Source organism: Podarcis gaigeae (genome assembly GCF_964106915.1).
Source record: "Podarcis gaigeae genome assembly, chromosome: 14".
NCBI classification, from domain to species: domain Eukaryota; kingdom Metazoa; phylum Chordata; class Lepidosauria; order Squamata; family Lacertidae; genus Podarcis; species Podarcis gaigeae.
The window spans coordinates 37,847,607-37,869,830 of record NC_139690.1 but is presented as its reverse complement, the minus strand read 5'-3'; the positions used below and the strand labels follow the sequence as shown (position 1 = coordinate 37,869,830).

Below are 22,224 nucleotides of genomic sequence, written 5' to 3'. Positions count from 1 at the left end.
TATGCCTGCAAAAGACAATAAACTCAGACACACACATTTTAATTCCAAAATATTCATTTATAAAGAGTGATACAGTGTGTCCCACGGTCCTCCAACCCAGAATTTCACCATCATACAAAATTGATTGCTAGCATTTTTTTACCTATTTTTATTCATTAACCTTTAATTATAATTTTAAGACACTTCATTTAAAAGCTTCTAGGCTGATAAGAGCCCCATAAAACTTCCCAAGGCATTGTACTATTTGGAACTAATCATCCCATTCAGAAAATGGATATGGCAAGGGGAGATCACAGGTGTGAAGTGTTTTCATTTCACTTAAATGAAATCCCTGGGTGTGGAAACCCTAGTGTGTCAAGGAGAAAGCTATCCTTCTCAATGTGCTAGCTTTCCATAGGCTTTTCCATAGCTTTGGCTATAGGACAGCATCCCAACATGTTAACATCTTTACCTGCATTCTGAAATGGTCTAGTTCCCACAGGATCACAGCAGATAGCTTTTCTGACTGGGCAGTTCATCTCTAAGATATGACAGCAATTAGCCAAGGCACTCCAATTTATCACCTCTTGTTTTTCCCTTGAGAAACGGCCTCTGTAAAGGGCAAATGAATGAATTCATAAAGCTGCTTGGCATTGCTGGCATTGCCCAGAAGTTCGGCCAACTTGTCCTGAGAAAGGGTTACGAGTTCTGCAACGCTCTTAACCTGATTCATTATGGCCTGGCAGTTTTTGGCATTCACACCGGGCATTTTGAGCAAGAAGTCTTGGGGACCCGGGTTGTATCTGTCCGATTCGGGGAGGCTTTCTGAATCTGCTGTGACAGCCATGGCTGTAGCTGCATCAGGCTGGGGACGCTTCCTTTTCAATTCCTCAAACAATTCAGCTGTCACGTACGGAGAGGGGCACCACAGGAATCGAAGCCGGGAGAAATGGAGAGTGAGGAGGGTGAGTTTGGATATAATGTCGTTGCTCGAGATTTCTTGATGGAGGGATCCCCGGGGAGTGAGGGAGAAGGATTTGCTGGGGTCAAACTCTATGAGAAGGACGGGGCGCTTGTAATAGCGAGACATGGAGACACACTGCGTATAAAGTCTCCCGCTGTTCAGGGAGCCAATGAGATCGCTGATGCTCTTGCGCTCCACACAGATGTCGGGGGTGAGGATGTAGTCACCAACTTCCAAGGTCACAGGCTCAATGTCAATGCCGCGACGGTGGATCAAAGACGGAAGCTCGCTACGAAATTCACGCATGTCCACGACAATGCTTTGCGGCACGCACCTCTCTTCCTGGCCACCTGAACAAAAAAAAAGGGATCAGGGAAGAGAGGACATACAGTGGTACCTCAGATTACATACGCTTCAGTTTACGTACGCTTCAGGTTACAGACTCCGCTAACCCAGAAATATTACCTCGGGTTAAGAACTTTGCATCAGGATGAGAACAGAAATCGCACAGCGGCAGCAGGAGGCCCCATTAGCTAAAGTGGTGCTTCAGGTTAAGAACAGTTTCAGGTTAAGAACGAACATCCAGAATGAATTAAGTACTTAACCGGTGGTACCACTGTACTGATCTTTCTGCTGACAAGCGAGACCCACTGGATCCTAGCTTTCTAGCTGCAGTTCTGTCTCTAAACGGTTTAACAACCTCTAAGCGGTTTAACAAGGCAGTCTAAAACATTAATATACAATGTTGGCTTTCTATATGCTATAACAGCCCCCCTCCCTTGGTACCTTTTGATGAAAGGCGGCTCAGAAATACAGTGTAATAATAATAGGAGTAGAGGCTCCCTCTTGCCAGCCCATCCTTTGTTATTTCCCAAGAATGCCTCAGACACAGCATCATTCCAGGGCATGCGGTGTGGGATCACCATCCTCTGCCTCCCAAAAATGAAATAATATGTCTGGAGCATTATGAAGTAAAGAAAACAGCAGCTGGTCTGTTCAGAGGAAAGCTCTGCCATGGTTTGTGATAGCAGCAAAATGATGTTTTTTAGAAACTGAAGGAGGCTGCTACTGTTGGGGTAAGGCCCCCCCAATGGTAAATCCCACTTCCCCACAAATAAGCAAAATGGTCTCCTTTCACCATTCAGAGCTGTGAAATTCAGAGGCCATTTGAGTTTGCCCCTAAATGATCTGGCAGCCCACTGCCTGACCACCATAAAAGATCATTACACTGATGATGTCCATGCAAATTCAGCTCAAAAGACCTGAAAGGTGCGTTTAAAAACAGTCCCATAGGTATCAAGAACTTACCTGCTTTGCGCGTATCAGTGGAAGCAGTCGCTGGGGTTGCATCTCTTACTAGATCCAAGTTTGTTTCATCTCTTCCTTCCCTTTCTTCAGGGATCACCATGCTGGCCTTCTCACTGAAAAACAAGAATTATGAACAGAAATGTTTGAGGCATTTTCTTCGGCATGGATGTGTTAGAATTCTAAAACCTCCCTGCTGCCGAGCTGGAGCAAAAGCTACATCAGTACCTCTCCCTCCAATCGGTTTAGGGAATTTCCACAAACAGGACATCCCTTGATGTTATTTCCCCAGTGACCAGGGTTCAGAGGCATGGAAATAGTCTACAGGCATCCTAACTAGCAGCCACTAAGCTATCTAAGTTGGCGGCCATCGCTGTATATTGAGGGATCCTATTCCATAGTTTAACTGTGCTTCCACCAACCACAGCAAGACATTGGAGCCCTGGTCCCGGATCGCCAGAAAACATAATAAACACTTGTTCCCGTTTCTGACGTTACACCAGGAGGTGCGGGAAGGAAGGGCAGGATATAATTTAAATTAGTAACAGCAATAACAACAAGACTAAAGGAGCAATCCTATAGGGCGCACAGAAGACAGAGCAACAGATTCCCCACCAGATCTGCAGCCCTGTTAGTTCCTGCCAGACAGGAGGGAAGTGGCTGTGTGTGTGTGTGCAGCTTATTTTCCCTTTCTGCTCTGCCAGTTCTCAGGCTGGCACAGCCCTCAACAGGAAACATGGCAGTTTTAAGTCCAGTGGCTCCATCACTGGCCTTGGTCCAGCTCCAGAATATTCTGTTTTGGGGTCTTATGCTACTGGCAGTAGCACATGCCCCAATGGCTGAACCCAGGAGAGCCTGGCAGAGGGAACCTCTGCTACATCCTATCCCCCAGGAGAAGCGCCAACCAAGGGTTAGGATTGCTCTTTAATTAAATAACATAGAACAATATTCATAACATTTGAGGAGGTTGTTTCAGGGGTATGCTTTGCCATTGTTTTTTTTTATTTTGTATTTATCTGATTTTAAGTTTCATTTAGCCAGAAAACTGGAACAGGGGAACAGATTTGCTTCTTGCAAATCAATCTGTTAAAATTCTGCCTGAAAGACTTTGCTTCGTATCTTTACAAGTAAAATGTTTATTTTTAAAATGAGAACTGAATATTCAGGGAAAGAATCTTTAATAGCTTTGAGGGGGCTCAACTAGGGATGTGATGGCCTGGAGAGAGAGAAAACAGGAAACTCTCTTCCCCGCTGCCCCCTAAAAACCATGACTGGGAAACTTGAGGGATAGCCAAATACGCTGCTGGTCCTTAATACTGTGACTGTATCAGACTGCTTTCTGTCCAATTTACTACATATTTTGTGACTTGTTTGCTCTGGTTGGTAGAGAAGTCTCTGAGGTCTCAGGCAAAGAAGAGTTTCTCCCCATTACTTTCTACCTGATCCATTTAGCTGGAGATGCCCCAAGCTGAAACTAGGACCTTCCGCCCGCAAAAGATGTCTTCTGCCGCTGGATGCACAGTCCCTTCCCAAAGACAATGAAGTGGGCACTAGTCCACATGCACTCCTGCAGCAGCCAACCTGTTAATCTTCAAGGTGTCACAAGGCTCTGTTGTTTGCTCTGGATACGAGGGAACATTTCTTTTCCCCCTTTGCAAATCTGACATTTTTATTATATAAGTCTATAACGATCTTTCACGGTATTCAGCTGCTTACATAAGTTTGCTACCTTGGTAACACTTGGAGTGGGTGGGGGAAGATGAAACAAGCCAGAGCTCAGAGCTGCATAGCAACAATAGGATAACCAATGTGCAGTCTCTGCCTTTCAAGCAGCTAGAAATATGCCAGCATAAGGGGAAGATCTGGCAGAGAACCGGCTTCCACCAGAATTAGCTTTACAATTCTGCCAGCTTTAAAAGGGGGGAGATTTATTCTGCGGAAGCAAAATACATATTGTTTGACACTGCAGGGCTGGCATCTCTGGGCAGGTAGTGGGACCCCAGACCTTGGCAGGGGTGCCTGGCCCCTCCTTTGAAAGGCCAGCATTTTCCAAGGGCAGCATGCAAGATGCACCTTACCGAATGAGTTTTTCGAAAGCTTCCTTTTCTTTCCGTAGGGCAGTAAGATACCGTTGCTCTTCTGTCGAACCTCCATAGATAAGGAAATAAACCCTGCAAGGCAAGACACAAAGACCTCTCCAAATCCAGAAGACAGTGGCCAAAAGTCTATCGATTCCAGCATCTTGTTCTCACAGTGGCTAATAAGATGCTTGGAAGTGGGATTTGAGAGCAACAGCTCTCTACCTCTATTCCCAGCTGCTGCTATTCAGAGACATAAGGCCAATGACCATAGAGGCAGAACCCTAGCAGTCATGTCTAGTAGTGCACTATTCTAAGCAATCCCTTTTGGGAGGTTCTCCCTCACAGGGACATGGGAAGCTGCCCTACATACTGTGTCAAAACGACTGGTCTACCTGACTGACTGTTGCCTACTCGGACTGGCGGCAGCTCTCCAGGTTTTCAGAGAGATTTTCAAACAGCCGCAGGCTGTTCAGGGGTCATTCTGCATGCAGAGATGATGCTCTGCCCCTGAACTGCGACCTTTTCCTCACCGAGGCTCAACGTACCTCAGAGGCCTCCCAGGCCTGCTTGCCTTAAAAATTTCCAGCTGGCGAACAAATGTCAGCTCTGCGTCGTACAGCACGACGTATCTCGGGGCCACTTCGTGCAAGACGCGAGTGAGAGCATAAGGGTCCCCACAGCCGTTCAGCGGGTGGATCACAGTGAGTGGCTCCTTTAAGATCCCATAATAGGCATCCGAGGAGAGGTTCAGGTGAAGGTCTTCGGGCTTGGCTTCTCCAATGCTCTCTTGGCTGGTGCTTAATTCCTCACAGCCTTCTTCCTCTCCCAGGTTTTCCTGCTCCTCTTTGTTCAGCATTTGGGTCAAGGTCAGCTCTGGCTTCTTCGCCTTCCTCGGTTTGGAGGAATCCGTTCTGGCTTTCTTGGCCCGTGGTTCTCTGGCACCGTTGCCCCGGCCCTTGGCTGCCCTTCCGTCCTTCAGGCAGGCTACAGTGGCTTCCTTGTCCTTCCCAAAGGTTTTGTTATACAGCCTTGTTAAGAAAGCTTCTGCCCCAACCGTGATGTACTCCTTGAGCTGAGCACAAGTGCGGTCGTCGCTTGCGCAGATAAGTACTTGCCCTGCAATTGAGAAACGGTTGCCGTAATGGGATGGCGCGTAGAACCAATCACCCATTCCCACCCACCCCCCAAAATGCAGAGGGTGGGAAAGGAAAGGTTGAGATCCACAATAAAATGGTGCAGTGCGTCCCCACCACCTGTCCAGGACTATGGCACCCTGTAGTGTTCTGTTTGGGGCTTGGAAGCAGGGGAGAAGCTTCAGGAGAGGGAGACAGAGAACTGATACCCTCCCCTTCTTTCCCAACCTATTGTAAAACCTCCCCCTGCTATGTTACACAACCCCAAAACTGAGCTATCAAAGGTTTTTTGGCTAAACCTTAGGAAGAAGCTGTCCTCAGAAGACAGCTAGTTCTCTTTCACTAGAGGTTTCTAAGCCGAGGCTGGAAGGCCACCTTCTCAGCAATGCTGTGGGAGCAGATTTCCTGCACTGGCAGAGGGCTGGACCAGGTGACCTTTGAGGACTCCTCAGTTCTAAGATTACAAATGCCTTTGCTCCAGGTCTCTTGGACCGCTCTAGGACCAACGCTGAATAGAACCATTAGTGCCTACTGAGAGTTGGCATCAGTCTGTCTCGAGAGAAAATTGAGGGCGCCTCTGCGGGTGAAGTCAAACCACTGCATTAGCAGCACCCAAGTGATGGATATGGCTAGCTTAGGCCTATTCATTTTGGGGGGTGGGTGGGGGTCTAGTCTAAGGAAATGTTAGTTGGATACACACCGATGGATATTAAGCAGTATCAACGTTGACATTGATCATATCTGTAACTGGAACGTTGATCATATCTGTAACTGGAACGTTGACATTGTTCAACTAAATAATACATAAAACATCCTGCAGGTTCCAGAAGTCACTGAGATAAAGGTTCTTGTTGGGAACAGTCTTAGGGAAGAAGAAAAACTGCTTTGCAAGTATGATAGTAACAAGTACAGTATTATATTATTATTGCTGGTGAATAATAATAATAGCTCTAGCAAGAGCAGCAACAATAACTGCCTCTGCCCACCCCCACCCCCACCCCGCTGCCCTGCCCCTCCCAGCTCACCTGGCCCACCCAGAGCTTCACTGTTTGCATTCTCCGTTTCAATCTCCTTCAGGACTTCTCCAAGAGCCTCCCACTTTGGGTTGCTTTCCAGGATCAACTCCCTTTTCTGGTCTGGAACACAAGGTCAGTGGATGAGTGGGGAATTAAGAATTTCTCATTACACCTTTCTCAGATGCTTTACAAATGCTGGGGAATCCGCCTGGCACTTATTGATAGATTGTGCCCCATTGAACAAACAAACGTCCAGGCTGAAAGCACAAGCTGAGCATGAATTAACTGAATGGGGCCTAACTTGGTCTGGATCCGGCCCTGTATGATTTAGAGCTGCTTGTTGGCTTTCTGGCCTCTTACACTCAGGCTGCATATACACCTTACATTTAAAGCACATCCCCACCCCTGCAAAGAATTCTGGGAACTGCAGTTTACCCCCCCCCCGAGAGATAAAAATCCCAGCACCTCTAACAAACTACAGCAAACTACGTAGCCTCAGATTCATAAATTCTGAATCAGTACAGCAGCCTCTTGTGGTGACTGCAACTGTGACTGGTCAGTGAAGACCCACCAAGCTATTGTGTACTGAGTCAGACCGTTGCTCCATCCAATATATCAGGCAGGGGCCTTTCACAGCCCTTTACCAGAGATCCTTTTAACTGGAGACACCGGGGGATCAAACCTGGGATCAAGTGCATTGAAAGCACATGGCTTGGCACCAAACAATCCTTGGAACTGACCATGCCTTGCAAAGGCACCTCTGGATTGCCACTCCATCACAAACCATGGTTTGCTAACTTAGACATCCTCTAAAGTTTAAACTCCTGTTATGCTTATTTAACTATGGGTTCATGTGATGTCCAAATTCAGCCATAATAAAATCCTCTCTGTTATCGCCATGGATAAAGTAAATACGTGTGTGTGTGTGTGTGTGTGTGTGTGTGTGTGTGTGAGTTTGCTAATTGTCAACACAAAGTTCAACATCAGACTCCTATTCTCCCTTGTCTGATCACTGTGCCATTTATACTGAAACATGAAATAAGCTTACAATATTATTACAACGTTATCAAGGCAGGGACATGCCCTCTTGTACCCTGCAAAGTACACTGATGCCATCATCATAATAAAAGCACCCATTACTATTTAATAAATTAAAAGGTTTTGCTGTACCTTTTCCTTCTCCTCCTCCGATATCTGCTTTTTCGGCAGCTTTTCTTTTTTTCTTTGCTTTGTCATCTGGGAGGCGATACACTCTGCCCCGAGCATTTAGAAACATTGACGTACTAGAATCTAGAAAAAGCCAACCTAGCAGATGGAGGGAGACAAATATATATCCGTGGCTGCAATTACAAAATGCCCACTAATTTCTTTAGCCCCCTTCTTTCCCCTTCACTTCAAATTAGTTTTGCAGGGATAAAAACAACAACTTTGAAGAAAGAAGCATGCTTTTATTTCCATCTCTCAACGTAGCTAGCCTACTTCACAAGGGTTTTTTGGGGGGAGGGGAAAGGAAAACAGCCCAGCACACTGCCCTGATGCAAATGTGGTAACAAGTAATATAATATGGCCCTGAATACTTTAAAGTGGAGCAAAGAGCACAGTCTTGTTATACTGGGGTGAGTCTATGTAATTTTGCCCTGATGGCCCAGATTTAATCTACCTGGTGTGACCAAACATGGAACATACACAGCCCCACTTCCTCTCTCAGTCCAGGAAGAAGCTATCTCACTTGACACTGCTGATGATATGGCCAGCTCCAGGCACTATATTATTCTCATCATCATCATGCCTTTCATCCAAGTTGCTCAAGCTTCTCATTATTCCTCCCCTCACCATTTTATCCTCATAACAACCCTGTGAGGTAGGTTAGGCTGAGAGACATAGAGTCCCGTGGCAGGCTTCATGGCTGAGTGGAGATCTGAACTCTTTTCAAAATCAGCAGCCTAAAAAGGGTGTGTGTGTGTGTGTGTGTGTGTGTGTGTGTGTGTGTGAAATCTTCACTCTGCCTAATAGTAGGACTGGCCCCAGGATCATGTAAAACTGGCCCACACAGGGGGCACAAAGATCCCACACTTCTGACAAATGTCTCCAGCTGCTCAAAGCCCAGTCTCCATGTCCTGAGGTTCTTCCTCCTTCTGCAGCTAAGTCCTTCTTATGTAATTATCGACCAAAGAAGAAACAACAACTCAGGTTTTCTGTATGAACATTCTGCAGATCTTTTCCAAGGAACAGAAGTTCAGTGGGAGGCTGAATATATTCACTGTCAGTAAATCCTACAGCCTTATGGCTGGCTGAAAACATTTGGGAACGTTCATGCACATGTGTGTGTGTGTTTTTTTAATTAAAACTTCACTCTTTCTTTTTTTTTAATAGCCCAACTGATTCCTTTGTATAAAGGGGGGGGGGGACTGCTCATACCTGAATTCTGACCAAAGGCTTTTTCTGAGGCTCTTAAGGACTCCAAAAGGTTAAGGAAAGTGACGCAGTCATACTGAGTCAGGTACTGTAGCAAAGTACGGAGAATCTTCAAATCTTGGACCAAAGTTTTGGTTTTTGATCCCAGCTGGTGCCAAAGAGGATCCAGATAGTGACGAATTGTCTAGAAATATAAAATTAGAAAGAACTGCTGGCACAATATTGTCATGATCTGAACTTGAATTTCAGAGGCCTTCCTAAACTTTTAACAGGTTTAGAACCCGAATCCTGGACTGTGTCTTTTTAAAATAAAAAAGACAAGTTTCTAGTCCTCATGAACACAACTGAACAATCTGGCAATAATTCCTGGCTTCTGACCCTCAGCGCCCACCCTCTCACTCTCATACATGGAGCCCATGGCAGGCAGCGACCATTTTAGCTTTATCTGATATGTGTGCATTGTGCCGAACCCAGAAAAGACCCAAAAATGTCACAAAAGGGAGTGGGGCAGGGTGTTTGCAGGTTTTTCCAAAGGTGTTTCAAATATACACAATTTCACTTAAACAGTGTGTTGCCTTGGAACATAACCACTGCATAAATTGGGAGTTGCCTTAACTCTATTGCCTCTACAGTGGTACCTCAGGTTACATACGCTTCAGGTTACATACGCTTCAGGTTACAGACTCCGCTAACCCAGAAATAGTACCTTGGGTTAAGAACTTTGCTTCAGGATGAGAACAGAAATTGTGCAGCAGCAGTGGGAGACCCCATTAGCTAAAGTGGTGCTTCAGGTTAAGAACAGTTTCAGGTTAAGAACAGACCTCTGGAACGAATTAAGTACGTAACCTGAGGTACCACTGTATATAGAATTCTATGTGTGTTAATAATAATAATAATAATAATAATAATAATAATAATAATAATTTTTAATATAACAGGTTACACAAAAATAGCAAAACAAACAAAACCCACCCCCAACAATGGAATAGTTCTCTGTGCATTATTATAAATACGGAGAGGGTCCCATCAATTTATTGTCTGCCAATACATGAGCATACACAATAGTGCTTTCCACAGAAATAAGTGTGCATGCTGATTAAAGTGCTCTATCACCTTAGTGCAACAAATCCACTTTAAAATAAAACAACAGACCTTTGCAGTTGGGAAAGTCACGGGGAAATGCACTGAAAAGTGTGGGATGAACGCACAGTTAAATGAGAAGATGTACTAACACCACACAAGCACATCAGGATGAATGCTAGTTGTACAACTGGTCTACAAACAAATCAGAATGGATGCTCAGTGAACACCGGACATGGTCTAACCTCTGCGTAAGCTTTTGTGCAAGCAAATCAGGATGAACGCTAAACGAACATGTCTTGAGAGGCTCACCAGCTTGCCCACTTAAAGTCACAGCTGGTTCCACTAGAAATCTCCCCCTCCACTTCAGGGTCAGTAGATCAAGGCTGTTCAGCACAGATATATGGATTTTTACAAAGAACAATTCCAACCATGTTATGATCCTGGCACACAATGCCCAAACAAAAGAACGTTTATTTCATTGTTAACAAGCTTACAATGAGCCAGCCAGAGTCTTGGAGAGCTAATAAAACACTCTTTTATGTAAAAACACAGTTAAACTATTAACAGATGTCTAAATCCCTCCATTTAAAAAAAAGATAGCAGACTTTCCTCCCCTAAACAAAGTGCAGCTGTTGGGAAGGGAGGACAGTCAATTGGAGAGCTCTAGCCGGCCTGAACCTGTGACATGCAAGAGACTTTGCCAAAGAAAGGATCACATTGCTTCATTGCAAAAAAAACCAGTTCTGCAATCTGGAAAGAAGATCACCAAGTTAATGAAGACAAGGGAACCTGCCATTAATGAATCTGCAATTGCCAAGCAACGTGCAGTGCTTTTGTAAGCTGGCCCACAGGCAAGAGAAATATTTCACTATTCTGCTCTCCTTGTGAACTAGCCAAGCCCTTCATCTGAGCCGGGATCCTGCTCCGGAATGCACTTTAAAATTGCCAGAGCTGAGCTCTGGGGAGAGATGTGAGCTCATAATCCAGACGAGACTACCCCAAACATGTGCAGATGTCAGGGCTGGGCTGGGGGCAAGCAGACTGAGTCGAGCCAGGAGCCAGGAGAAAGGCCAGTGGCTGGAACCTATGCGTAAGATAGGACCAGAAGGACAAATGAGGAAACAGGAGCGAAGAACAAGCCAGGCATCAAGGATAAGACAGGGTACACACAAGTCTTGTTTGAGCCAGGGGCAGTTGGACAAGGAAGCCCTTCCTGCCTAGCTGGGAGGAGTCAGTCCAAAAGGTTCTTCACCAAGAAGGCAGCCACCTGAAATTCAGTGGCTCATGGTAGAAAGCAGCCAGACATTAATTCCAGCAGTTCCCTCAAGTTAGGTAAACCATAGCTGTTTGACTCCTTCACTGGAGTTATGGGTAGATGTTCATCTGTTGGGGGCGCTGTGGTTGCACTTTTCTGCACCGCAGACCCTGCCCTGAGCAAAAGGTTTGACAAGGCAACTTCCACAGTCCTTTCCAACTCTATGATTCTGCAGCCAGCTGAGCAAACAGACACCTGGGATACAGGTAAATGGAATCCACACCGGACAATGTAGGAGTCCAACGAGACATAATCCTCCATCTCTTTACAAAGAAGCTGAATACTGCTGCCCTGACTGAGTGACGGAGATGTATGCCCATGATCCCTGAGCAGATTCAGAAGAGTGAGCCAAGTGGGAAGTGCAATGGAATTGGGATGCTGTCTAGCTATGCTCTGCTGCTTTCAATGGAATACGTTACAGCTGTGTATACATATTACATGGGGTGGGAGGGAATTGTAAACTGTGATGTCCAAAGGAAAGGAAATGCAGAAAAGCACAGAGTGTGATGGTTAACAAATGTTAACAGTGGCATAAACCAGGAAAGGGGAAACCTGCGGCCCTCCAGATATCTTTGGACGACAACTCCCATCAGCAGGCAGATAAAACAAAGGAGATTCAGGACAGATAACAGAATGCATTTCTTCAGGCAACAGAGTTAAACTATGGAACTGGCACCCACAGGAGGCTGTGAAGGCCAACAACTTGAATGGCTTTAAAAGAGGATTAGACATATTCATGGAAGAGAGGGCTACTGATGGCTTCTAGCCAGAATGGCTAGGATAGAACCATTGGAGGCAGCAATGCTGAAACCACAGGAAGGGAGAGTGCTGTTGTGCTAAAATCCTGCTTGGGGGGTTTCTCACAGGCATCTGGTTGGCCACTGTAAGAACAGGATGCTGGACTAGATGGGCCGCCGCCCTGATCCTGCAGACTCTCAGTTATTCCTGACCCTTGGCCCCATTGGCTGGGAATGAGGAGAGCCATTGTCCAACAACATCTGGGAGGCTGCAGGTTGTCCAGTCCCTTCTTAAAGCTGTGCTCATCATCACAGGGAACATTCACAGCCCTTCAAGGATGGTGTAGCACCCAATGCCACTGACTGCATTGCCTGTGCCCATATAAAAAAACAACGCTAGAGGCCGATAAGAAAAGCCCAAGAATAAAAACAACGACAGTTGAAAGAGCTACCTTGTCAAAAGCTTTCCCGATAGCATCTTCCAGCGACAGATCCTCTGCTTCAAGAGCCGGGTTGCACTGCTTTAGTTCTTTCAAACACGCGTTCAGGATGTCCAGAATGGAACTCTGGATGGCTCGCATGGCCGGGGTCATGCTGACATGCATTTCAACCACTTCGGGCTTGTGCCGCTCTAGGAAGGAGTGCACTGCTACGTGGAACCTGGGAAGAGAAAGGCGGGCTGGTGTTAGGGAGAAGGATGTCAAGAGACCCACGCAAATCCCAAGCCTCTTCCCCCACCTGGACAAGAAATGGCAAAAATAGATGTGAGCTCCCTGCCCACAGTGCCTCACTCCTATGGTGCTCCTCATGGGGCCTTTTTGGTTTTTTGCTGGGCTTGTTTCTGGGTTATTGCAGGGGTCAGCAAGGTTTATCTTGCCTGGGCCAGATCGGTCCCGCAGAGATCCCTCCGTGGGCTGGATCACGTGCATGCGTGAGCGCGCCTGCCCGCGATTTCTGGCACCACTGAAGTGAGTCCCCGTGCTGCGCTGTGCCGGTTTAGCACAGCACGCGAGCGGGCAGCTCAGTTCGGGAGCGGCTCGTGAGCCGGTCATACAGCCTCCACAGGCCACTTCTGGCCCATGGGCCTTAGGTTGCTGAACCCTGGGTTATCGGGACAGTTTCAATTACCATATTTTTTGCTCTATAAGACTCACTTTTTCCCTCCTAAAAAGTAAGGGGAAATGTGTGAGCATCTTATGGAGCGAATGCAGGCTGCGCAGCTATCCCAGAAGCCAGAACAGCAAGAGGGATTGGTGCTTTCACTGCGCAGCGATCCCTCTTGCTGTTCTGGTTTCTGAGATTCAGAATATTTTTTTTCTTGTTTTCCTCCTCCAAAAACTAGGTGTGTCTTGTGGTCTGGTGCGTCTTATAGAGCGAAAAATACAGTAAATGCCATGTTTTATCTATTCTTCCGTTTTGGCTTTCCCCCCATTTTGGAAGCCGCTTAGAGACTTTTTTTGTAGCAACTAAAAAGTTAAATAAATGAATGATGCCCCTCAGAACAAGACAAGGGTTAGATAGTCGTAGAGAGCCTTGGGAACACCTACTCTGCCACCACCTATGCGGCTGCAGAAGACTGAAGCAGAAGGATAAGGTAGCAGGAGTGGTCAGCGCATGGATTGGCAGCAGCTGGTCCACTTCACCTCGGGCGGCACAAAGTCTTGTGCCCGCCCTGTTTACTGCTCACCTTGCACGTCTAGGAGCACCCATCATTTTCCTTGGTCCCCAGCAGCAGGAAACCAAAGATATACTGCTCCGGATCCTGGAGGTTCTGTTTTTGCATAATTGCTGCTGATCAACATTATCTGCCCTGGCTGTGATCAGTTCATCTGCCTAGTTACCAAGGAAGAATGGCCTCACCTTGGCCAGAGGTAGAGCTTCCTCACAAAGAGATTTCTCATCACTCTTTCCACGTGACAGAAGCCAGTACTGAAGGCCACGGCATTGTCTGTAAAGGCCTTAATGAAACCCTGCTTGTTCTTCTGGCGATAGAGTCGCAAGATAAAAGCTTCCTGGCAAGACTCAATGATTCTGTGGGCTTTGTACACCAAAATACCTGGCAGAACAACAAGACGAATAAACTCGGGTCATACATACAGGAGAAAAGCAAAGAAAACAACAATAAAGCACAGGACGTGATATTTTGCAGAGGAGGCCATGAGTTTCAAAGGAGCATGACACCATCTAACTTTCCTTCGGCTTTCCCCCCACTGGTGGAATTCAGCGGGGCTCAGATCTTTCCCGCCTTCAATGCCGCGCCAGTGAAAATGCTGCAACAATTTAAAATGTGTTAATTGCCGGTGAGTAGGAAAAGGTAGCTTCTACTCAAAACAACAAGCCAAACAAGAAAGATGGCAAGAACCCCCAACCTTAATTTATTTATAGGAGCGTTCTCGGAACACAGCAATGGCATTTGCAGCCTGAACACTGGAAATAAAACCAACCATACAGGTAAAGTTGGAGCCTGCTACCCTGTTGCTTTAAACTATTTGTAAGAAATAATGGGCATTTTGGTAACAAAAGGACAACAAGCAAACAAAGTGACAATAAAATCCTCTGCAACGTGCTAGGACATGTGAAGACAGTGGATTGGAATCATATCTAAAGAGTATGATTTGCACTGCATTTCCTTTTGGAGATCCACCTTTAAACACTTGGTCATTTCCCTGTATAAGGCAGTGGGGAACCTTAAAGGTAAAGGTAAAGGTACCCCTGCCCGTATGGGCCAGTCTTGACAGACTCTGGGGTTGTGCGCCCATCTCACTCAAGAGGCCAGGGGCCAGCGCTGTCCGGAGACACTTCCGGGTCACGTGGCCAGCGTGACATCGCTGCTCTGGTGAGCCAGAGCCGCACACGGAAACGCCATTTACCTTCCCGCTGGTAAGCGGTCCCTATTTATCTACTTGCACCCGGAGGTGCTTTCGAACTGCTAGGTTGGCAGGCGCTGGGACCGAGCAGCGGGAGCGCACCCCGCCGCAGGGATTCGAACCGCCGACCTTTCGATCGGCAAGTCCTAGGCGCTGAGGCTTTAACCCACAGCGCCACCTGCGTCCCCTCATGCAATAAATGCGACCCCTTCTCTACCAGACCCTGGGAATTCTTCTTAGGCCCCCACCTTCCTTGCCCCTCCTTAACAGCCTGAATGCTTTTACCTAGCTGGAATGTGTCCTTGAACTCTGATAACTGATAGGGCTGTGTGTGTGTGTGTGTGTGTGTGTGTGTGTGTGTGTGTGTAGAAGCTTGCCTATGGTACAAAGGTTAAATTTACTTTTCCGGCTGCACCCACGTTTGCCTCTGGCCCCGCCCAACTCTGGCACATGGCCTTCGGAAAGAAAAGTAACTCACAGAATGAAAATGTTTTCCCATCCCTACTCTATAGGGAAAAGATTTTTTATTTTATTTTTAAATAGGGTAAGGGCGTCATACTAACTTATAGAGCTGAATACAGCTACTGACGTCCTTTTCTGTGTCCTAAGCCACAGCAGATTTTAAAAATAGGTACAGTGGTGCCCCGCAAGACGAACGCCTCGCAAGACGGAAAACCCGCTAGACGAAAGGGTTTTCCGTTTTGGAGGCGCTTCGCAAAATGAATTTCCCTATGGGCTTGCTTCGCAAGACAAAAATGTCTTGCGAGTTCCTGCGGGGTTTCCCCCCCCCCTTTCCCTAAGCCGTTAAGCCGCTTATCATCTGATCTGCTGATAAGCCGCTTAAGAGCTGATCGCTAAAAGCCGCTAAACCGCTAATAGCGCTAATCCGCTAAGCTGTCAATGGGCTTGCTTCGCAAGACGAAAAAACCGCTATACGAAGAGCCTCACGGAACGGATTAATTTCGTCTTGCGAGGCACCACTATACAGTTTATTAATACTGTACGTTTTCTCCAATGGTAAGCCTACTCAGAGTAGACCCACTGGAATGAATAGACATGGTTAAGTCTCTTAATTTCAATGGCTCTACTGTTAAGTAAAAGCAAATTGGCAACAACCAAGTACAGTGCTACCTCAGATGCTCCAGTCTTCCAGTTTACTAACTGCTGGATTTTGAAGAATCATTAGCTGCAAAGGTGAGTGTGAGAGGGAGATGCTTTGCTTCTTGTTGTCTGCGATGGCCTTAAGGTGTGTAGCCATAGTTGAGAGTAATCACAGTGCAATGGTACCTCAGGTGAAGTACTTAATTTGTTCCGGAGGTCCGTTCTTAACCTGAAACTGTTCTTAACCTGAAGCACCACTTTAGCTAATGGGGCCTCCTGCTCCTGCTGTGCCGCCAGAGCACGATTTCTGTTCTCATCCTGAAGCAAAGTTCTTAACCTGAAGCACTTTTTCTGGGTTAGCAGAGTCTGTAACCTGAAGCGTATGTAACCTGAAGCATATGTAACCCGAGGTACCACTGTAGCATAGTTGGTTCTCTACCTGGCACCCATCCTGCAGATGAGGAAGCTTTTGCCCCCACATTCAGCGGAGGGCAAGGCCAGTGGCAAAAGAAGGCAGAGCAATATATGTGAATTTTACCTTTGTATCACTAGGCTAGTTTCTGCACACATTCGCACACCCCTTTCCAGCCAAAGAAGTAAGGCGTTATCAGAAGGACAAATTCCAGCCAGGCAGAAACACTCCAGGAGGAAACCAGACAGGGACAGAGGTGTGACCCTCTGAGGAGAGATTCAAGGGCCAGGCAAAGCGGCTTGGAGGCCACATTCAGCCTTCATGCCTGAAGTTCCGTATCCCTGTTGTAGGTGGTTAGACTGAAGGAGACAGACTGGTTCAAGGTGCCTAAGTGAGCTTCAAGGCTGAACTTGGAATCCCAGCTTCTCCACATCTTTCCCACTCTGTATCCCTTACACTACACTGGTTCTCAGCATATGGAAACTGAACCCTAGGCAGGATAAACTCCAGAGACGCTTGCATGGCTTGGTCACAAATCTGCAGCTTGCTCAGCATAGGATCTAATTAAGGCTTTATGTCATACTGACCTCTAGTGGGATAAAGTTTTTATGACACCGCATCTATTTAAAGCAGTCTTACTCCTCTTTAACAGTCAAGGCTCCCACCCCCCACCCCCCATGAATCCTGGGGACGGTAAATTCTCAGCACCCTTAATGAACTACAGTTCCCAAGACTGTCCATGAATGCTTTAATTGTATGGTGTGGATATCAGCCCAGTCTTTGAGATGTAAAAGACTCTTTGTTGTAGAAGAGCAAGGTGCCATTTCAATAATAAACTTTATATCTGCAGAATTGTGGATGAGTTAGCACAAGGAAACCATGTTTCTGAGCGGTGAGTGGGGAAGAGGGTTCAAATCCGCTTTCTCTCGTGGTAAGATCTTACCGCTGATAAGATCTGAAGGGATTCGGTCGGTCAGGAAATCCACCACCAGAATCCGGCTGGTGGCAAAAATGACACCCCCTTGGGTGTAAACTTCATAGCGGTTGCTGCTTGCAATTTCATTTGTGACGCGTCGAGGAAGATGAGCTACGTTATCAGTCCTCAGCTGGTCGATAAAAAACTCCTAAAACCAAAATAAAATTATTCACAACAAATCCAACGTGGAGTAAGGGGGGAGGGAGAAACTTTGTGCGGATATAGAGTAAGAAGCAGTGCGAAAGCTATGAATAAATACAATATTAAATATTCAGTAATCAATGGAACCTGCCAACAAAACGTTATGGCGGAACGCTCCTGCTCTGAGTTTCAACCAGAAGTGCAGGCTGATCTATTAGGGCAGATGAGGCACTGTCTGATAGCTGAATCACCAATATTTACTTCTGAGTAAATATGCTTTGAATCATGCTGAAAATACAAATGCCAATTCTATTGCTTTCTTAGTGTGTAAGAGCTAGTGAGCCACAGCATTAGGGTAGGCATAGCAGTCAGCTGAGGACCTAAAGTTTGCCCGGAGTCCAACACTTCATGAAATCATAATTCTGATGAAGCTTCAAGACTTGACCTGCTGCTTTTAAAAACTGACATTTTAAAAAGTTGCTCTTACTTTATTTTTGTTATGTTTTGCTTTTCTGCACTTTTAGTCTGATCCGGGCATTTAAACTTTGATTAACACTGTTAGAAATAGGAATAATGCATGACATTGTATAAAAAGTTAGTTTCATTGTTTCATAGTATTATATGAGCAAGATACCACCTGGGGCTCTTTGCTCATGGTCCTCCCAACCTAATGTCAGGTCAGATTGGCACAGACCTGCAGCGGGGCCTTTTCAGTGGTGCCCCCCTCTGGGCATCTGCATTTAGATCAAGTATGGGGAACCCCTTCCCCTTCCAGATGTTGCTGTACCGCAATTCCCATCATCTGTGGTCACTGGCCATGCTGTAGCTGATGTAGTTCATCAACATCTGGAGAGTCAGAGGTTCCCTATACGTGAATCAGATATTGATTGAATACTGCTTGGTTTCAATACACCTTTGGTTTTCTGAGGTTCTTCTGTCATTTCATACAAGTTTTGGTTTTATCTGCCACTGTTGCTTATTTGTTCAGTTTCTGACACCTATGCTTTATTTACATTTTCACTGCCTTACAGAACAAACCGCCCTGTGAATAAGGGAAGCAGCATCTAGTTAGCAAGGCAAAATACCACCACCATCACCTCTTTAAATAGACCACATTAATTTTGTTTAAGAAATGCTATTTTAAAAACCCATTATTCATATTGCTCTTATATAACCTGCCACTGGGGACCTTGTCAGCTGAAAAGTGGGAAGGAAATGCTTAAAATAAACAACTATTATTTCTCATGCATATAGCACAGTCAGCATGCCTGGTGTTTTACAGAGCTTAATGAACCTTTGTCCCTCCAGATGTTGCTGAACTAAAATGTGCATCCACTGACCATGTTCTTGAGGGCTGAAGTGAGCTGTAATTCAGCAACATCTGGAGACCCAAAGGTTCCTCACACTTGGTTTAAGAGAACATGTCCCTGCTCCAAGGAGATTAGAATCTAAAATTAAACACAGGGCGGAGGACTAAGGGATGGGATGAGCAGTGGAGGCAGGTTTAAACAGAGAAAAATCAAGCTGTTGTTTCACTTGCACTGCCCTGGCTCCCACAGGATGAATAAATTCATAGAATCATAAAATAGTTGTAAAGAACCACAAGGATCATCTAGTCCAACTCCTGCAATGCAGGAAACTTTTGCCTAGTGTGGGGCTCGAACCCATGACCCTGAGTTCTACAAACGGATCTACTTTCATTCTGATTTTGGTTTCTAGTAGAAACTTTAATGAGGGACGCGGGTGGCGCTGTGGGTTAAACCACAGAGCCTAGGACTTGCCGATCAGAAGGTTGGCGGTTCAAATCCCCGCGGCGGGGTGAGCCCCCGTTGCTTGGTCCCTGCTCCTGCCAACCTAGCAGTTCGAAAGCACGTCAAAGTGCAAGTACATAAATACGTACCGCTCCAGTGGGAAGGTAAACAGCGCTTCCATGTGCAGCTCTGGTTTGCCAGAAGCGGCTTAGTCATGCTGGCCACATGACCCAGAAGCTGTATGCCGGCTCCCTCGGTCAATAAAGCGAGATGAGCGCCGCAGCCCCAGAGTTGGTCACGACTGGATCTAATGGTTAGGGGTCCCTTTACCTTTAAAAACTATAATGCTCAAATCACTATGGTACCAAGCAAGGGCCAAAGGCACAGCTGGTGCAAGGCATGGCAAAGCAAGCTAAAACACTGGTCCCCGGACTCCTGTGATAAAGGAGTGGAGCAGGCATGACTTAGTGCAGAGTGTGTGGCATCTTTTGACTGGGCAGGTAAACTGGAACTGCTTCTGGTGGATTGGGCTTGAGCTGATGCAGGCACTGGCATCTCTGTGATCTAGGTGGCAAGAGGAGACAGCACCTGTGCAAAACTAGATTTGGCACCTGGCACCTCCTTCGGAGGTAGAGGCTTGCCAGCAGGAATTAAAGGAAGAGAAGGCTCTGGCAGGGTGAGAGGCCAGACTGGTTTGAGCTGAATGACACGAGCACTAGGTCCCTCCCCAGGATTAGCCTCCTCAACTGCTGCATCCCCACGGGCAGCTCTGATGTCTCAGGAGGCCTGAATGAGGCCCATCCCAACCCACTGTGTTCCTCCCCAAACACTGGTCTCCAGTCCTTCAAGCTCCTTTCACTCCTTATCTTGACATGACCAATAAGATGGCTCCACAGGACTCATGACATGCATGTATTCAAGCTTAGTTATAGTCTGAGTCACAGGCAACTTTCCCCAGTTCACAGCATAAAAACAGAAAGCAAAAAACACAAAATACGTAATAAAAACAAGAACAAAAAAAACCCACTCACAAACCAGTAACTCCCTCCCTGGGCAGGTGTACTAAGAATAGGCCCTTTTCGGTGCTGGCCCCATATCATCCTCCATGAAGTTCACACATCTCTTGCTCTAGTGCAGTGTCTCCCAACCTTGGGTCTCCAGCTGTTTTGGGGCTACAACTCCCATCATCCATAGCTGGCAAGACCAGTAATAATGATGATGACGATGATGATGATAATAATAATAATTTTATTATTTATACCCCTCTCATCTGGCTCTGTTTCCCCAGCCACTCTGAGCAGCTTCCAGCCAAATATAAAAAATACATTAAAACACCAGTCTTTAAAAACTTCCCCAAACAGGGCTGCCTTCAGATGTCTTCTAAGCGTCAGATAGTTGTTTATTTCTTTGACACCTGATGTGGTTAGGCATTATGGGAAATGTAGTCTGAAAACAGCAAGGTTGGGAAACACCGCATATACAGTAGTGCCTTTTAAAGGAACTTCCAATAAGTCTTTCTTTCGACCCTCTTTTTGCTTTTGCAGCTCATTTGGGAGGGGTGCAATTCTCCGTTTCCCATTGTTTGTTTGCGTGCCTGGGCTTGCCTTTTTTTTGGGGGGGGGGTGTATTTTGCACGTTGCCTTGTGAGGACCCCTGCCCTGAGCAGCGGAGCAGCCCCTCTGAATAGCAAAGACTGAAGGAAGCTCCTCCCGGGCCCCGAGGCGCCTCTGCCTACCTCCTCTGCCGGGCTGGTGTTCAGCACCAGCACCAGCCTGGCCGGCTCGCAGTAAAGGCGGAGGAAGCGCAGGAGGAGGCGGTCGATGCCCAGGCCGCGGGCGCACACCACCAGCCCGTCGTCGTGGAAAAGGTCCAGGAAGATCTGGTTCTCGTGCTCCAGCGGCACCGCAGCCGGAACAGCCGCTGAAGAAACCGCCATGACAAGTCGCTGTCAAAGAGCCGCGGCTCCCACTGCACATGCGCAAACCGGGAAGCGAACTTACTACTGCGGGAATGAAGCCTCAGGCTTTCAACGCCGTAGAGATAAAAACTTGAAGAGTGACACGCGCACGCAGAATCCTTAAACTCCCCATGGAAAAAACGGAAAGCCGCCGTTGTTCGCGGGTATTGGCGCGCGCCTCCCCCCTCACCACCCACCCGCGGCCTTGCTGTGAAAGCGTCGCCTTCCCACGTGTTGTTTTAAGTCGGGAAGGAACAGTGGGGAAGTTGTTCGACGTTTAGACCGGAAGTGTGCGACTCTACTTTTTAGTTCTCTATAGATAAGGGGAAGTGACGCAGGGAGGGGGGAGGGGAAGAGAAACGCAGCATAGAAATAAGAAAAGTGTAGAGTGACAATGTGTGGTCGGGACTCGCAAGTCCCATCAGCTCCAGTCAGGGTGGCCCGATGGTCAGCGATGATGGGACTTGTAGTCAAACAACGTGGGGCGGGTGGTGGGCTCCCCGTTCCTGATTTAAAAGCAATAGCCGGATTACTGCAAGCTCCCTCGGTTGCAAATAAAGGAGGGGAGGGCGGGCCATGGCTGAGACACAGCGACTTCAGCTGCACAGAGATGTCCACGATTCACATTGCAGGTTCGAAGTGGGGTTAATGCTTGTTCAGGTTCACCAGGCAAAACGTTGCTGCTGCGGCTCGTTTGTTTTCAAGACGTTGCTTCAGCAAAGGTATCGGAGTAATGAAATGGCACAGGAAAACCTGTCTGCTCCACTGACTTACATGCAGATGCACAGAACTTTTAAACGTCGTTCGGAGACTTGCGAAAGCGAAACGCCGCCAGTAAAAAGACCAGCGTCAGAGCACAATCCTCTTTACGACTGCTCAGGTGCCCAAAGGGACTTCCTTCCAGGTAAGTGTGTTCAGGATCGGAGCCTTAGAAAGGAGCGGAATCTCCCATCTCTTCTGCTGTTGGTGCTGCTACTTCCCCTTGAGTAGA

General features: G+C 46.8%; 1 protein-coding gene across 2 annotated transcripts; it reads right to left on the bottom strand.

The window, feature by feature from the left end:
• Positions 1-36: 36 nt before the first annotated feature.
• ERCC4 (ERCC excision repair 4, endonuclease catalytic subunit) lies at positions 37-22,210 on the bottom strand. 2 transcript variants are annotated; one of them, XM_083711462.1, is made up of 11 exons: positions 21,012-22,210; positions 17,352-17,532; positions 13,889-14,084; positions 12,481-12,688; positions 8,897-9,077; positions 7,649-7,783; positions 6,488-6,598; positions 4,875-5,445; positions 4,327-4,419; positions 2,252-2,364; positions 37-1,293 (listed from the first exon to the last, which is right to left on the bottom strand). In XM_083711462.1, exons 1-11 carry the CDS (start codon positions 21,210-21,212, stop codon positions 560-562), a joined length of 2,724 nt encoding a protein of 907 aa, XP_083567588.1. In that variant the 5' UTR covers positions 21,213-22,210; the 3' UTR covers positions 37-559. The 2 variants fall into 2 exon arrangements, with proteins under 2 accessions (XP_083567588.1, XP_083567589.1); XM_083711463.1 differs by having other exon boundaries at positions 22,008-22,155.
• Positions 22,211-22,224: the final 14 nt, after the last annotated feature.